This window comes from Tympanuchus pallidicinctus, unplaced genomic scaffold (genome assembly GCF_026119805.1).
Source record: "Tympanuchus pallidicinctus isolate F22 unplaced genomic scaffold, pur_lepc_1.0 scaffold28, whole genome shotgun sequence".
NCBI classification, from domain to species: Eukaryota; Metazoa; Chordata; class Aves; order Galliformes; family Phasianidae; genus Tympanuchus; species Tympanuchus pallidicinctus.
The window spans coordinates 1,364,837-1,382,753 of NW_026294745.1; the positions used below are offsets into that span (position 1 = coordinate 1,364,837).

General features: G+C 44.6%; 1 protein-coding gene across 1 annotated transcript; it reads left to right on the plus strand.

Annotated features, from left to right (window-relative positions):
* The first annotated feature begins 1,308 nt into the window (after positions 1-1,308).
* Positions 1,309-16,348, plus strand: PPP1CC (protein phosphatase 1 catalytic subunit gamma). Its single transcript, XM_052690933.1, has 7 exons — positions 1,309-1,594; positions 10,270-10,401; positions 11,602-11,832; positions 12,926-13,030; positions 13,905-14,128; positions 14,569-14,703; positions 15,113-16,348. The coding sequence occupies exons 1-7, from the start codon at positions 1,540-1,542 to the stop codon at positions 15,200-15,202; spliced, it is 972 nt and encodes a 323-aa protein (XP_052546893.1). The 5' UTR covers positions 1,309-1,539; the 3' UTR covers positions 15,203-16,348.
* The last annotated feature ends 1,569 nt before the right edge of the window (positions 16,349-17,917 follow it).

Genomic DNA, 17,917 nt, shown 5'->3' on the forward strand with positions numbered 1-17,917 from the left:
AAGGACAAAGGCATTTTCCCGATTGTTCTCCCTCTGGAAATAAATCATTGTTGTCAGCAACACTGGAACATAAAGTAGTTCCAGGATATTTATAACACCTTGGCTGCGTCCCTTTTCTAATCAGAGAACTGCTGTGGGGCGAGGCTGGTTCTATCCAGCACGCAGAAAACAGCATAATACAAAGCTGCATTGGCATTTAAACGTCTCTGCCTCACCACGGAGTTTACTGCTGTCAAATAAGGGCCCTTATTTTTTGTATTGGCATTGCAAGGACACAAACTCAAAAAGCACAGCATCCTCTGAGCAGGGCTGCACAGAGGTGCCCTGGTTATGGAGCACTGGGCCATGGCAGCTTCGCCTGCAGCTGTCACTTCCCTCCTGTCCCTCGGCTGTGCCTGGTTTGATGTGAGCTGGCGGTGCCTGGGGCTGTGACTGATCGGGTTCCTTGTACCAGGTGCTGAGTCCAGACTCACCCAAAGGGCTGGGCCCTTGCTTTTGCAAGGCTGGTGTTTCCCCTCAGTTCCTATGCACGTCTCCTGGATGGCACTGAGTCCTTCCCTTCTGCCCTGTTTCCCAAAGCATGAATGGATCTGAAGGCTCTTGGCTCCCACCAAAGCGCACAGATCCGTGCAGGGGTACCAGCAGCTGGAGGATGAAAGCAACTTCGGCGTTGAAAACAAGGAGGGGAAGGTTTGTCAGAAAAGGTTTTGCAGGTTGGGGCAGCACTTGGGCACGGCCCCGTCTCTTTCCATGCCCGTCCTTCGTGCCATCGCCCTCGCAGTGTGAACTCTGCTCCTACGGCAGTGAGCCACGAGGGCTGTTATGTAACCACCAGCGTGAGGAGCTGCCTCAGCGTGGGGTGCGTGCAGCTGCTGTGGGGAGGAGGGACGGGGATCCTATGGCAGTAGTTAATGAAGCAATTAAACAACATTCAGAGATGCAACTTGAACGGCCTGCGGGGTGAATTTGCCTTGAAACACAACGCAAGCCTCGCCTCATGCAGGAGGGAGACACGACAGGGCGTGCAGACCCAGTACCACCGGGTGAAGGTGCCAGGACCACAGGACCGGGCTCCAGCGGTCACGCTGCGCGAGCTGCCGGCAGCAAGTGGGATCTTGGTGGTGTTCGCCCCGTTTTGAGGCCAGGAGGCGGTGTTCTGTGGACGGAACACACACCCCTCATGGCACTATTTCTCCGCCCGTCGGCGGAAGGATTCTGAGCACAGTCGCAGTGCGCACCTCGCCGCCCCGCGCGCTTCCCGCCCGCCTATAAAAGGGCCCGCGTACGGCCTCGCGCTCGTGGTATCCATCCGCCCCCAAGCTTGTTGAGGAGACGGCGGCCATTTTGTTCCGCGCTGGGGCTGAGCTGAGAGCGGCGGCGAAGGGGGGGGCGGGGGGAAAAGCGAGAGGGAAGAAAGAGAGAGGGCAGGAGTAGAGGGGAAAGCACGACGGGCCGACAAGAGGAGAGGAGCCGGCCAGCCGAGCAGCCAGCGGAGGGAGGGAAGCGGCGGAGAGGGGTCCGCCCGGCCGCTGAGAGGCGATGGCGGATATAGACAAGCTGAACATCGACAGCATCATCCAACGGCTGCTGGAGGGTGAGGGGCGGCGAGGGGCGGCGGGGGAAGAAAGGGATCCGGGACGGGCCGCGTGTAGGGGCCGGCATTGGGGGGGGGAGCTGCGCTTTGTCCTCCGCTCATGGAGGGCTGCGTGCCCTCCGGAATGGAAGCGAGCCTTTCGGGTGAGCGGCCCCGGACCGGCCTCGTGCCTTGTGTCTCAGGGCGGGCGCTTGAGGAGCTTCGTGGGTTTAACGTGTTTCCATCCTGCACGGCCATCTGTGGTGCTGCTGAAGCAAACAGAGGAAATGTCTTTTAGCCGTGCCGCGGTTTTTCCTCCTGGCAGCGCAGAAAGAACGGCGGTGCTGGTGGGGAAATGACTCGGGACTGAAAATCCCATAGGTGTATTATGGGATTACTGAGCTAGAATAAGTAAAAGTAAAATAGGGCTTTTTCTCTGATCCGCTGTGGGCTGTGCCTGTTACCAATTTAAACTACCCCGGCTTAAATTATTTAAAGGTTTCCCTTCGTAAATTTAGAGCAGGATTTTCCTGAAACTCTAGTAGCACAATTTGTGGTGTCAGGTCCTGTGTGCCTTACCTCTGCTGACATTAATAAGAGCTCAGTTTTACTGTAAGTAATAGTTACAGTTCTTACCTCATCTGCTCTGGTGTAATTAATGCAATTTTCCCAGTGCAGGTCATTAAAAACAGGGAATAGGATAGCCTAGGAGGAAATGCAGTTGATTTTGAACAATTCTTCATGTTTAAAGTTTAAAAAGTAGCAAGATGTGCTGTGCTGATAGTTCTTACCCAGCCATACCTGTGTTACACGTTTGAAGGAGATGGAAGCTGGCAAATCAGGCTACAGAAGGCTTACTGACTGCCAGGATCATTCAAGAGGTGGACGTGTACCTAAAGATACCATTACTGGAGGTTGCATCAGCTGCCAGAACTGAAATGTTTTGGCTTTATTGACATTTCAGTTGGGATTTTGGGTTCTGTGAAGCCGTAATGGCTTTTCAGTATTTAAAATGATTACCAGAGTCACTGGTGCTGATGTGCATTTTTATTGCTTATTAAATGCCTGTTGTAAACATTTTTCTCAGGCAGTAATGGTTGACCTTTGTGACAGTCAGTACTTTTTTTCACTTCTAGAAAGGACAAAATGATAGTACATTTTAGCAGGTGCCACACTGTGGAATGGAGATAAATTGTGTGAATTGCTGTGAGCATCGTTCTCTTTGGTTGTTCAAAATTTGACTCTTTCCCTGGAATTGCAGAGGTGCAGTCAGGTTGGTGGTGGGACTGAACTTGTACAGGGTGGATCTGCATGGTGTTAAATGAGGGGAGAAAGTCAAGTCTGGAGTATGTGCAGTGTTTCTCATCCTATTTAATTTGGGATAAATGAGGAAATGTAAGAGGCATTTCTGCCTTACCTGGCGTTCTTTTCAGTGTAGCGCTGGCACACACCTGGGTGATGTTAGTCCCATCAAGTCTGATGTATGTTTCAATTGATGGCCTTTCAGACAAGGCTGCACTCAGGTTGTTGCAGTCATAATCAAGTATTTCAGTGTTGCTGTTCTTAAAATGTATTCTTGTATATTTTTATAACTATTAGATAATTGTACTAGTAAAATGCAAAGGATATGAGCAGCTAATATGGCATTATCCCTTCTTCCTTTTTAAAGGTCAGGGAAAAAAAGTGTATTCTGGAGATAGCTGATGAAATACTCAAATCATTGTGAGCAGGCAGTTGTACCCGTGTCCTGTAAGGCACCTTAGCACTGTGCTGTCAGAAGACCGAGAGCTGTGCTGGATCTGATGGCCTAGGTAAAGCAAAGTCCTTAATTGGTGAATCATAATTCTTGCTTTTGTTCCCTAATGTAGGGCATCAATAATTTATTCATCATTGGGTTTTTGCTTGCTTTCTATCATGACCGACTTTATGATATTTGAGGTAATTATGCAGATCAAATGACATTATTCTTTCTTTTCCAAGTAGCTGATACTGTCTCTGCTACATGGGCTAGTTTGCTTAATTATTAAATTAGTCTTTAAAAAATCTGGGTATATTTATATCTTCTTATTCTGAAGTAAATATTTGGTGAGTCCTTCTTGCTCCAAATGTTTGTAGCACAGAGGCATTTGGCTTTGAGACGTCTCAAAAAAACATTTTTCAGTAACGTTGTGCTCAGTCTCAGTGAGCAGGTCAGTGAAAGCACTAATGAGGGCTGTGTTCTGCTAGGAACATTTTCATGAGAACATGTTGTCTACTTTTGGTGCTTTTAGTAACTTTCCTAACAACGGTTTTCTCAAGAATAAGGCTTTTAAAGGTTGCTAAATGACAGTATCCTGCAGTGACTATGGAAAAGTTTCCTAAGTGTGCTTGATAGCAGATAAAGGCTCGTATTTTTATGACTGAGGAATAACAGCGACAATCTTAAGAGCAAATTACTCTCCTTCCAGGAATACTTTAGGCAGTGACTTCATGGCTCTGAGCTTACAGCTTTATGTGCCTGCTAAACTGAAGCTGCAAGTAACCAGAAAAATCAATGTCATCTGCATAGCAATGGAGGGGCTCCTAGGAAGTGGTGGAGTTCCTGCTTGGCTCTGGGCAAAGGATGAGTGAAAAGAAATTCTGAGATCCCTGAGTGAGCATGGCTTCCTTTCTGTGTTACGTTACGTTTGATAACAAGGCCCCTGTCCTCATCCTTCACCCAGAGTGGGTAGGGTCCAGGTTGAAAATGGTGCTCATGGCAACAAATCTAGTTAAGGAGATTGACATGCCCTAGTTTTAGCATGGTAATAATAAATAGCAGGGTGAAATAACAGAATTTCAGCATAAGAGGAACTCAGGCTGAAGGAAGTTGCTGAAAATCTTTTTTGGTGTTCTAGCCTCTGCAGGTGCTATTAAGGGAAAGCAAGTAATGAATGGAGGCTGCTTTGGATACAGTCATGCAGGGCCAGAATGACAGTAGCCTTTTTGATAGCTGAAATCCTGGTTAGTGAACTAAAATCAGCAAAAATATTCTGAATCCTCTGACTTCCCTGTTAATACACCCACGGATTGCTATTCCCAGTAAAGCCTGTTGTATAGCTGTTGAGGAGATGCTCTCTTTAATTTGCTTTAAATGGTGGAAGATGATCATCCCGTTATCAAAAATAGATAAGCCAAAGAGTACGGATAAACTTCTGACAATAGCAAAACCATTTCTTACAAGTGCAGTTTTCTGGTTTTGTGCCTTTCTGCTCAGACCCTGCATTGATTGGGGCTGAAGGATTGCTTTCTGTTCAGCTTATGTCTGTCTGATTCTCACAGATGTTAATCAGAAATTGGGACAGGTTTCGCTTGGTAGGTTGGGATGCCGTGGTAGTTTCTAATAAACAGGCAGCACTCGTTGACCTCAGACTGTGCTTTTCAGTAGTAGCTAAATGTTAATTGCTTTGTGCTCTGTTGCAGCAATTTTTGATGACAGAGATAGGAGCCCTGTATCTGAAAGACGGGCCAGGTTCCTGTCACTGCCGTGGATTCAGATAAGTTGGTTACATGCTACATTTTATCTCCTAGTCAGCGAACCAGGAGTTTGTCATCTGAGGTTTGAGCCTGAGCACCTGTTGCTTTGTAGCTCTCTAGTTTGACAGTATGTTACAAAATGGAAACCTTGCGGTCATGGAAGATCTTGTGTTTGATAATGCTGCTGTGAACTGTTGCCTACAAAAAAAGTAGTCTAGAACTTTTCCTTAGAGGCTTGGGCACTGTGGAGTTGCTTTTCAGTTTCAATTTTGCAGTGATCTGATCAAAGTTGTTACTGCCTGAAGTAAACCTAACGCTTTTAAAAATCAACCACCTCCAAGTTATTTATTCCCTTTGTGTCTGTGGTGCAAAATAAAACGTGAAGCTGTCATCAGGATCTGCCAAAAACAAGATAAAAACAACCTGTGGTATTTTTGGAAATGTCTCCAAGATTTCAAGCATCTTAATGTAAAATATGGCAAAACTAAAAGACTTGTTTAATAAGCTAAAAATGAACTGAGTTGCTGATAGACTGTTTTCTTTAAAACACTGCATACAAGAACTCAATTCCAGCACTTCAGTTGATGGCTTCTGGTAAAGTATTACTGAAGGACAGAGAAATGCACAGATCTGTTCATGGATCTAAACACTGAAATCTGTTAGTTTTTTTAATATCCTTTCTTAAGGATCAGTCCCTTTTCTATTAGCAGATAACATTGATTTTGTAATACCGTTACCTTCACCAAAGAGTTGTATGGCTCCACTGTGACCATTGGGAAATGCTGGTGGTAGAATGTTGTGCACAGTCTGCTGCACTGCACACACGTGGCTGTCTGATTGCTCTGTGCTGAAGATCCTGCAGTTCCTGACCCGTCTGTCCTTCAGACACATCTAAAACTTGTCCTGGATGTCAGGTCCTGGCAGCTGCAGCTAAGATTTGTGCTGGCCCCGTGCACCAAAGTGGCAGGGATGTCCTTGCTCCTGCTTTTCTTCCTATCCTTCCTTTCCCCCTCTGCTGGGCAGCCGTCGTACTGCACTCGTGTCCTCATTTTAAAGTTGGGATCTGTGATCTGTTGTTGCTTTCCAGCAGCTCTCTCCCAGTCTTGAACAGCACAAAAATGAGTTTGGTAGTTGGTATCTATCACATGGTGTTTTGAGCAGGCTGTGAGGAGCCTGTGTAACCCTTAGAAATAAGGTCTGGAATAGCAAACACCAAAGGGATAAGAGCACGTAGGTGTCACTGCTGCAAAGCTATGGCTGGGCATCTGCTTAACGTGTTGGAAAAATGAACAGCTCTAGAATGCCAGTACCTTCATAGGGCTTTTGTTTGGACAACAGATGTATTGCTCTCCTTTAAAGCTTTCCTGCATTGGCATTGCTGTACATGGCTGTAGAAGCTGGAGTATTTTCTAGTTCAGCCACTGTGACTTGGAAGAGTAATCTGCAGAAGAGAGCATCCAGGTCTCAGGAGTGATCTTTCCTGTCGTTTTTTTCCAGCCAAGGGAGCTGTGTTTTTCCTAAGCTCCTACACTCATACAGTGCAGATGATTTTGCTTGTTAGAAAACCGCCCAGGCTGGACATTGAAACTCAAGCTCTCAAAATGAATTTTAAAAGCAAAAATGTTGCTGCCTAAAGGAGGAAGGAAATGTATTTCTGTCTGGAAATAGTGCAGCAGTGTGTTGAGACAAGGTGCAAATAAAATATTAGTTGAAGAGGCCTGGCTTTTTCCCTTGACTGATTAATCTTTAGCTTGTTTCGCTCTCAGTTCCAGACTGTCGTTTCAGAGAGGTTATTTTTTATGCATTGAAAGAACAAATGTGTGAGTACAGCACTGTCAGCTGCTCTTTTGACTTTGACCAAGCTGTCAATTAGTAATGTACTGTCTGATCTCTACAAGCTGCCTGGTTTGGGTCCAAATCAGAGAAGAGAAACTTGGAATACCACATTTTTCATAGGATACTATTTTTGCCCTACTTACTGGGGCTAAATCGTTTAGGATTCAGTCGCAGAAGCCTCTTAAGAATTCAGACAGAGTGAATATCCTGCATTTTCTTGCCAATTCTTTCATCATGATTGAGAAAACCCTTGCACTGAAGATGCAGATTTCTCAAACCAACGTGTGTCTTCGATTGTTCTGAAGCCAAAAATATTTTGCACAGCTTTTTGGTATATAGGCCACTGGTAGAAGTAATTGAACAAGCTCATTTCTCCTGTGCTGATCCTACTTTGGGTGAATGTCTGTCATTGGCAGGCAGCACGGAACAGAACTGAATCAAATCTTCCTGGTTTTCTTCTGTCCTTTTGACATCTGTGTTAATGAGTTTGTATAAACTGCAACAAAGCATCTCCTGGTCACACCAAGGATTCTTGCAACCAGATGACTGAAACTGCCTGGGGATTATGCTGGTCCAATGGAAATAGGTCAGAGACCTTGGAAACTTGAATCTGAAACAGTCCGTTTTCAGATTTCCATTTTATCTTCAACAAAAATGAATGCATTTGCTTTATTCATGAGCTGTAGTGACTCAGAGTGTTGCTTACATTGTATGCTTTTTTAAATACTTAATTTATGTGTGTGAGATACAGGTTTTGATTTTATGTATTTTTTTAGCAATTTCTAGCAGGAGCAAATCATGGAAAATCTGAATTTTTGCCTGCATGTATTTCATCTCTAAAATCAAAGATGAATTCTACTATAGAAGAAGAATGGAGAAATTAGCATTTGCAGTTTAACCAGCGGATCACTTTTTTCTGTACATTTCTGTTCCTTTTTGCTTCTGGATATTTGGCATTTTTAGTACCTTGTTCATTGCTTGGGAGCATTAGGAAAATTACTGTATGGATGAAAAAATGACTGCATGGATGGGAAGCCTCATGCGTGATAAAGTGCTGTGACAAAGATCTAACTCTCATTTGTATGCTTCATTACTTGTAATATTTTAATGGAATACTTGAAGTTTAGTGGTAATTCCAGTGTCGCCATGTGAGTAAATGCCAGTGGTGAGCAGTAACACGTAGGCAGTGGGTAACAGAAGAGCATGTATTGCTTGAAAGAGAGCGTTATTAAAGCAGTGACTTTTGGCCTGCACTTAACTGAATGTTGCCATCACTGCACGTTGTAATTTGGACTGAAGCTTGTTTGAGAAAAGGTTGTGTGCTTTACAGTCAGTAAAGTTGTCAGTGATTTGTAGTGCAGACAGTGTGAGCACCACTAGGGTCTCTGACAGGAGTTGGTGTGCAGGGTAGGGCTGTTTTGGTGGAAACACCGCGTGCCAGCAGCTGTTGTCTTATGAATGGATGTAACACGGTCACCTCTTTATTCTTCATCTGAAGAAGGCATGCTAACTGAACAGTGTCTTCTGCCCGTGATCAGAAACCTGAACTAAAGTTGGGAACTTAAATGCTAATAAGAGAACATAATCCTTCTGGAAAGTAGTTCTTGCTCCTACTCTTCCCAGAGCATTCCACCCTCTCCCCCCAAGCCTTCTCCTTACTCTGGAATTCTCTCTTGTTTCATAAACCGAAAGGTGTGCAGTGACAGTAACAATGTAAACAGAAACACTTTCTCCATTCACTCAATCTAACCATGACAAATGCTCTTGCATGCGATTTCGGTACAGCTGAAAAATTATGGCTAAAAGACATTTCCTTTGTATTTCTGGGCAGCAGAAAATGGTGTCTGCGACTGAGAGGTGGATCGGATAAATGGAGGAAGAACTCTTCTGGTAGCTACAGGAACTTGTTCATGCCGAGCTGGTGTCCTTGTCATGTGGCTGAGCATTGGCAGGTGATAAAGGGAGCCAAACACTGTGAGGTGGTGTTGTACTGGAGGAGGTGGAAAGAGTGAAGGATTGGAAAAACAGCCTGAGCTGGGAGATGAATCTCGTACCAGGTTGCTTTCACTGTGTTCAAAGGGACTGGTAAGGAGAGAGCTAATGGAGAAAACACAGAAAATACAGTGCTTGCTTTAGTATAGGAGAGTTTGTCTGGGCTCCAAGTGAGTAATGAAATGGCTCAACTTAAATGGCTGAAGAACTAGAATCTCCTTTTCTGAAATACATGAGCTGTTTCCCTCTTGATTAAATCCTTTGTAGGTTGAGACAGTCAACTTCTCCATAGTAGAGACTTTCAAGGCAGTAATGATGCTAATAGCTCCCTCTCAGCTTTGTTGTAGAATTCATCAGTTTGGTGGCTTTGATTTTAATGTGTTGAAGAAATTACTCTGGTCCTAGGCCCTTTCTTCAGCTCTGCACTTGTTCTCTTGTTGCTCCTCCTCCTCCTTGGCACAACCAAGAAGTGGGAAGGCCTGAGGATGGGATTTATGGGAAGCTTCTAAAATAAATGTGTTCACAGTCCCGATCATACGGAGCAGAAATTCTGTTTGAAGGGTTCCCACCTCTCCTTCCAGTTGCCAGATGTTCAATGCATTCAGCTTTTCCTGAGGGACTGGTGAAATAAGTTCACGGGAGGGTGAAATAGGAGTAGTAAAAAGGTAAAATATTGTCTTGCAATATTGGTGACGGTTCAGTACTACTAATTTCTGCAGCATGCTCTGTAACTTTGAGGCAGTTTTTAGGAACACAGTTATATTTGTCTGACTGGTCCATTTAGACTGTAAAACAGTCGTTAAGGGTGTGCCAGGTCATTCGATTTTGACAGGTCTTGTTTTGTGGAGGCATTTTCTGAGGATGAAATGCAGGCAGCATGCTACCTTCGGGTTAGTTTAACCGAAACCTGACTGATGAGCAGAATGAAACTATGTTTCATAAACCTTGCGTGGCTTGGATATTTTCTTCATCTAAGGAAATGGATTTTGTTTTGTTTTTATGAATTCTGGGGCTCAAACTGTTTACTTTTCAGCTTTATCTGTGGTCTGACTGCTTTAATCTGCCAGTAGTCAGCTTAACCTCCGGCTGGTGCTGGTGATGGGCTGACAAGCGTGTTCACATGTCTGACATTCCCATATGCATTTATAATGGCCTGCTTTAAACTTATTTTAAGAGTTCAGAGCAGTTTGAATAAGACAGCAAACAGCTGAGTTTAGCAGCTAAGCATCAATACAGAATATTAAAATCTTGTTGAAGTATTCAATTGTGAAAGAACAGTTGTGTTCTCGTTCAATGTTAGTGGTGTTTTGGCACCCTTGAAATACTGGGAATACTCTTGGCTTGGGTAACTGACTTCTGGTTCCTTCCAACAGTGAGAGGATCAAAACCAGGTAAAAATGTCCAACTTCAAGAGAATGAAATCAGAGGACTGTGCTTGAAATCCAGAGAAATTTTTCTCAGTCAGCCTATTCTGCTAGAACTTGAAGCTCCACTGAAAATATGTGGTAAGTGCTGTGATTTGATGCGTGGTTGGGAGTGGGGGGCATTTAGATGGATATCCTCTTTTAAGCAGAGGATGAATGCCAGATGCTGCTTTCGCTTACGAAACTGATGAATGATTGTAGCAAAAGGGAAAGTAAGCTGTCCTGAGTGCTTCAAGTGGAGGAATGGGAAGGAGGTAAGTGCAATTTGTAGAGGGGACCAAAAAATCCCAAATCAGAAAGTAACTGGTCCTGTTTGATCGAGTCTCTTGGGAAAGGGTTTCAGAAGAAGTTTTGGAAAGAAATTTTTCTATCCGTTACTGCTCAGGTCAGTCATCACTTTTCGCAAGGAGAAAAAAGGAGACACAGTAATTGATGGTAGCTGCTGTTCAGAGCTGAACTGTGGTTTGACACAATTTAAAAATCTTTCTGGAAACTGAAGTTTCTGTATCACCTCTGGTTTGGCTTCAGCATATTTCCACGTGGTGATATTGCTCATTTTTCACACGTGCATGTCTAGGTATGCTAGAAGGATGAGGGATGTCAGAATAAATCCTCAATAAATGCACGCCAGCAGAGGTTCCAGGAAGCAGTATTTTATCCTGCTCCAGCACTGCAGATCTGCTTCTGAAGTAGCTTGTTCAATATTTATAATATGTGGTAGTCTTAAAAACAGATTTATTGTTCTGCTTGCCAGAAACAAAACCATGATTTAAACCAAAGGCAGAAATATCAATTTCTTCCAATCCGACTTCCCTGCTAGAATTTGAGTTACTGGGTGTTGCAGGAGAACACCAGACACGGCATGGAGGAAAGGAAATTCCCCAAGCAGTTTCTCCATCAGTGTCACTACTGAAGTGTGGCTGTATCAAGGATGAAGTAGAGGTTCCTAGTCTTGCAGCCAGTAGTCAAGTAAAAGGATTAACTGGATGCCACACTCCTGCTTGAGTGCACAGAGTTGATTTCCTGGGATCTTGGAGTTGTGTAATGAGTATGTGAGTATTTCTGAGTAGGTGCATGGAGTCATGGTGCGTTCTTAGTCAGTGCCTTACGCACATACCAGCTTTTGGAGCGCGGTGGCAGAAAGACAAACGATGTCACCTTCAGGAATGCTGCAGGCAGTATCTGTCTGCAGGTTTTTCCTGTTTGTGCTGCTTCTCTATTAAAAAAAAAGGTAAGATATCACAAAGTCAGTTACGTGCCATTTCTGACTGCTTCTTACAGGTGACATCCATGGACAATACTATGACTTGCTTCGGCTCTTTGAATATGGAGGCTTTCCACCAGAAAGCAACTACCTGTTCCTTGGCGACTATGTTGACAGAGGAAAGCAGTCTTTAGAAACAATTTGTCTTCTATTGGCCTACAAAATTAAATATCCAGAGAACTTTTTCCTCCTCAGAGGGAACCATGAATGTGCCAGCATTAATAGAATTTATGGATTTTATGACGAATGTAAGTAATATGGACAGACCTTTGGTTTGGAAAGGCAGGGTAGGAGGTGCTTGCTGTCTTCTAGACTTCCAGTAATAAATGGCTTTCTGAACTTGCAGTTAGCTCTGCCTAGATCCATGGCCCCATGCAAAGAGGTAATTTTGTTTATTGGCCACTGAAGTTAAGCAGCTGTTCCCACCGGTATGCATTTGTAAAGTTCTTAAGGCTGTCTGGTCAGAGATTAGGGAGTTTTACTTTGCTTTACAGTTTCAGTTACTTCCATCTGCCTTACAAGGTGTAGCACTGGGGCAGGGTGCTGCTCTGTACTGTTGTGTGGCAGTGCTTGCAGCCTAGTTCCCAGTCAGTCCTGTAACTTAACAGATGCATATGTTCATATGTTTCAAAAGGATGTGACCCAATCCCATGTGGAGGAGGTGAAGCTGTTATGGGGGTTGGGAACTGAGGCATCCTCACTGCTCCTGCTGGGGACGTGCTTGGAGCTCACAAGATGTTCTCTCTGTGTCTCGTTGTCCTTTTCCAACAAGGAAGCGGAGTTGTTGGTGTTTGAGCTGACTCCTAGAGATGAATCACAGGTGTAGTCACACTGTGCAGAGATGTTCAGGGTTCGTATCTGCTGCGAGAGTCGCTTGGAAGGTCAAACAGCAGCAGCTTCATGTTTTTCAGTCCTATTTCTTTGCCCAGAGAGACTTTGCAGTAAAGAATTTGAAGGGAAAACTGCTTTTGAGGGAGTGCTATCTATCCCTAAGAAAAAGCAGCCCATGGCATTTTCTTTTTTTAATTGATCAGATTCTCCAAGGGATTTTTTTCCAAAGCAAAGTGGAAGCAGGAATTTGGCTGCCAGCAGTACAACATTCTCTTGAGTGTACAGGAGTGTACAGTCCTGAGCCATTTCAAAGCTGTGTCTCTGCCACATAGAAAGAGGCCTTGCAGCTTTCTTAGCAGTATGTCAGCAGGTTCCAGAGAAGATAAATAATTGTGTGTAAACTTTATTGTTCACTTTTTGCAAGTCGTAGTTACAGGCAGCCATGTTAGGTAATTTGTAGGTGTGTTAGAGAAGTATATTGACTCTTCTTCCCCTGCCCATCCTTTCTAGGTAAGAGAAGATACAATATTAAGCTGTGGAAAACCTTCACAGATTGTTTTAACTGTTTACCAATTGCAGCAATTGTGGACGAGAAGATATTCTGCTGTCATGGAGGTGAGTTCTTCAGTTGATATTTTATAAAAATGTAACACCCTGTACTACTGAAATATTGGCAATTTCATATTCATGATATGTGCTCCTCTGTTGCTGGAAAACATTATTTTGTGGGGTTTTTTTTGTTGTTTTGGAGCTCATTATTGAGGTTTTGGAACTTCAGGGATTTGTCTCTGCCTCGCTTTGTGTTGAGAGCCTGCTTAGTGGGAGTGCTGTGAACTGCTGAGCTGGTAGTTCTCCTTTATTTTCAGCTGGGACATCTCTAGTACTGTCTCCTTTGGAATAAAGAGCCTCTAATGGTTTTTTTTCCTTGCGTGACCAGAAGTTGTACAAACATTCTGAAAGCAGTGTTTTAGTGCTTCGTTTACAGATTGGCCCATTATGCTATGTGATGCTTGTTAATTACTTGGAAAAGCTGCACGAAGCATTTAAGCTGCAACATGTATATTATCACCTGCAAGCAGTAATCACCTGCAGTTGCTTGAGAGGAATATCAGTAAAAAAAAAATGGTATGAGATCTGATCCTGCATTCTGTGTTATTCAGCCTGATCTTTAAAATAAACAGGCCTTGTGACCTCTAGTATTAATATCTCTTAAGAGCTCTTCTAACAGACACTTACAGGCTATTAAAGTGGGTTGGTTGTAATCCTTTACATGTGGAAATGGCTCTGCTTATCTTGCTCTCAGAATATCTTGTCTTCTGTCAGAAAAGCTTTAAAAAAATGCTGGATTGAAATGTTGGTTCATGTTGCTGTTGGACCACAGCACGCGTTGATGGTGGATCAGTCTGTGAGCGTCCTTCATCTTGAGCTGATTCCTGTGTTTCACACTGAGTTGGAGTAAAAAGCGAACTGTGTGTCTCACCTCACCCAGGTTTGTCACCAGACCTGCAGTCGATGGAGCAGATCAGACGAATTATGCGCCCCACTGATGTACCTGACCAAGGTCTTCTTTGTGATCTCCTGTGGTCTGACCCTGACAAGGATGTCTTAGGATGGGGTGAAAATGACAGAGGAGTGTCCTTTACTTTCGGAGCTGAAGTGGTTGCTAAGTTTCTCCATAAACATGACTTGGATCTCATATGCAGAGCTCATCAGGTATTTTAATTTTGTGCGTTAAACTGTAGAATAATAGAAATGGAAGGGACCTGGGGTGGTCATCTCCACACACAAAACAGCGTGGAGCAAAACAGTGTCAGACCAGACACACAGCATCTCCTCCATGTGACTTTTAAATATCTGCAAGGGTGGAGGTTCCAGCATCTTGGAGGAACTTGTCCACTGTTTAAAAACCTGTATAATTAATTCTTAATACATTCATAGTGTGGGTCTGAGATTTGAACAAGATGGCTTTGAGTGTAGCAGAACTCTGGTGGCTTTTATTGTTGATGGCTCTTGTTGCTAAACTGGAACTTGTGATGTTTGTCCAGTTTGGGGGTAAAAGTCTAGGACCTGTGCTCCTTCAGCTGCTGACTCTGCTAGAGCTGTACTTTGTCTGGAAGAAATTGCCCGGTGTAACTCTGCGTTTCTCTCCAAAGGTTGTGGAAGATGGATATGAGTTTTTTGCAAAAAGACAATTGGTGACTCTCTTTTCTGCCCCAAATTACTGTGGAGAATTTGATAATGCAGGTGCCATGATGAGTGTGGATGAAACCCTAATGTGTTCTTTTCAGGTATTGTATCTGACAACTTTACCTCCCAGTTACTGCAGTCACACTTCAGATTCCCTCTTTCCATTTATCCGTACCATCACAAAACTGATAGATCTCACAGATACCAAATGTAGGCAGAGCTGTTTGCCCTTGTGGCCTTAATGCAGTGAGCCCTGACTGGTGTGATGAACCGCTTGACCCTGGGATTAAATCACTGGAGCAAAGCTATCCGCTGTCTTCCTTCTTCCATTGGCACGGGCTTTCTGGTCAGCTGCTCTAAGGCCTGCCAGAGCTCAGAGCAGAAAATCTATTTCCTTCAGAGGCTTTGAGCTGCCGGATGATCTGTGTAAAAGGCCTAATGCTAGCAAATGGATTGTTGGGGTGTGAGACTGCTGGCGGCTTTCCTTAAAGGCTGAACTGTCTCTTTCAGATTTTGAAACCCGCAGAGAAGAAGAAGCCCAACGCTAGCAGACCCGTAACACCTCCCAGGAGTATGATCACAAAGCAAGCAAAGAAATAGTCCACGTGGTACTGCCTGGCTGGGACTTGTATCATAATATGTAACCTTCATTTTTAAACTGTAACGTGTACTGTTCAGCTTGCTCAAAATAGAACGTGTTTGTGGTTTCCCTTTTGATTTGATGAATGGCATTTGCTGGTTGTAGCAGCAAATGAAGGACTTTTCTCCCTTCTAGGAAAAGAGTTTTAAACTTTCCTTCTGTTGGTGTTCCCGCTGTACACTCCAGCATTTATCCTGTCATTATGGGTAACTGTACAACTGACTTTCTCAATCTGTACGACGAGTAGTGTAAATGCTTGTTTTCTCCTTTAGGATCTAAAGAGGGCACTAGTGTGCTGTGCGAGTAGGGCTTTGTTACTGTGGGAGATTACATTGTTTATACAAACCACTGTGAACTTTTTTTACGTTAAAATTTGTTTTAAAGGGATTGCTTTTCTTTTTATGTCTTGTCCTGTACACGTTGGTTTTATCGCTGTCAACATTAGAAATAACCTTCAACCTCCCCAGCATCACTGGTATGATGTATATTTAATGAAAACACACATCCCTGTCCTTTAAGTGACAACTAAAGCCATTATTTCAAGTGTTCGTGTCTTTCCTGAAGCCAAAGTCTGCATAGAGATCTGTATGTACACGACCCACCGCACTGAGCTGGCAGGGCTTTCCATTCATGCCTTCCTCGTGGAGAGAAAAGGAAGTCTGGACTTGAAGTAGCGAGTAGAAATGCTGTGCTGTTTGTTCTATTCACAGTAAAACACAATTTTGTACAGTTTCTGTATGCTCTATCAAACGGACTTCTTACAGTTGCATCAGGCCCGCGTCAGACAGCTGGAAGTTACGGAAACGGCTCCACGTCTGCCCGAATGGCTTGGAGCATTGTGGCCTAAAGACTTTGTTCTACGGAGGCGCCCAGGAAGCAGCTGGAAGAGCCAACCCGAGGCATCGATCAGCAGTTTATACAGATACCTCACGGTATCTCGTTTTTTAAGACTTTTTTGAACAGATGACAGTGTACAATACCATGTAGTGAAAATCGCTTATTAAATGAAGAAATTGTTAACTGCTCTCGGTGTCGGTTTATCACAGCGTGTGCACTGCTGCTATCAGAGGACATGACTTAGAGAAATAAATCGTTCTGGAAACCCACACCCTTCTGGTTTGGATTTGTCTGAGCTGCACACACTAGAGCTGTGCCTCTGAATTCTAGATGAAGAAAGTCGCTGTGCTTTAGCACTGCTGTTACGTTACCGAGGTTTGGTACACGTGCCAACTGCAGCAGTTTGCCGTGGGAGGAAATAGGTCAGGTGCAGCATGGGCAGCCTGCTGTCTTGCCCTGCTGTCTGTGTGCATCTCTCACCTGCTCCCGTGTGCCTTGCAGCAGTAGTGCTGGATGTGGAGGTGACTGGGGCGGTTTGTTGGCTGTGCAGGGCCTGCGGGTGCTGCTCCATTTGGCACTGAAACATCTGCCCTGGGTCAGCCACCAGCTCTGCTCTGGCATCCTGCTCATCAGATCAGTTTCTGCTCCTTTCTCCTGGAGCGAGCTGAACTTTGTTGATGAGAACGCAGTGGGCCGGGCCCAGCTGTTGATCTTCACATTTTGAAATGCACTGCTCAGCTAAATCAAAGCATTTTCCTACTCGGATTTTTGCTTTCTAAAACTAATTAATCAAGCTACCTCTGTAACCGTTCATGGCCCCATCAGATTAGGTGTTGGATTGGCTGGAAGAGGGCTTTCTCACAACGCGCTTTCACCTCTTAAAATCACATTTGTGGTTTTCTTGATAGCTTTATCATTTTTGTACCACCACGTAAAATAGTGGTGTGCATTGTTACCCATCTGGTTATTAGAGAACATGCAGAACCAGCTCTCACTACAGGAATGCACTGAGCCATCTGTGCAGCAGCCTTTGTTGGTGCGTCACACCTTTTTCCCCTGACTGCAGCTCTGCCCTCAGATGTGGCTTTAGTGACACACCATGCCTATTCTGGGCTCTGTTTTCTGCCTGACTGCATTCCCCAGCCGGCAGCTGCTGGGCTGAAGGAAGTCCCAAAGCACGCTGTGGCGGTGGGGAAGGTTCATGCCCTCTGTGTTTGTGTCCCTGGTTTGCTTTAGGATTTGTCGACCCTGTGCTGTGATGTGAAGCTGCAGCACTGTGAAATGAAGAACAAAGCATTCATTTTGCGTGCAGTGCAGCACAGGACCGGACTAAAGGCACTCAGGCCGTACAGGAGGCTACGGGAGTTTCAGCAACGTCTGCCCTGGTGTACACAGCATCCTTTACATCCAAGTTTCATGCTGAACAACATGAATTGTTGAATGAGAAGTGGATGTAAGAGAGCGCTTTTGGATGCGGCAGCGTCAGGCCTGAGTCCTGCAAAGCAGCCAAAAGCAGACGGGCTGGGGAAGGCTTCAGGGCAGGCAAGGCTGCAGTGCAGGTGCTGGAGATGGGCTGAGCTCCCTCGTGCTGTTGGCTCACACGGGGTTGTGCAAAGCGGTTCCTATTCAAAGCATTGCCTCGCAGAACGTGACTCTGAGCACGTTCTCTCTGGGGACCTTGGGGAGTGCAGGTCTTTTTCTTTGTCAGATGCAGCCCAAGCCCTTCCTTTCAGCATCCGCACTCTCCGCATGTTCCGCTTAGGGTGCAGGTGGCCAATGCTGAGCATCCACAGCAGTGTAACAGCCCAGAGGCTGCTGACCTCCTGCATGGGCTGCAG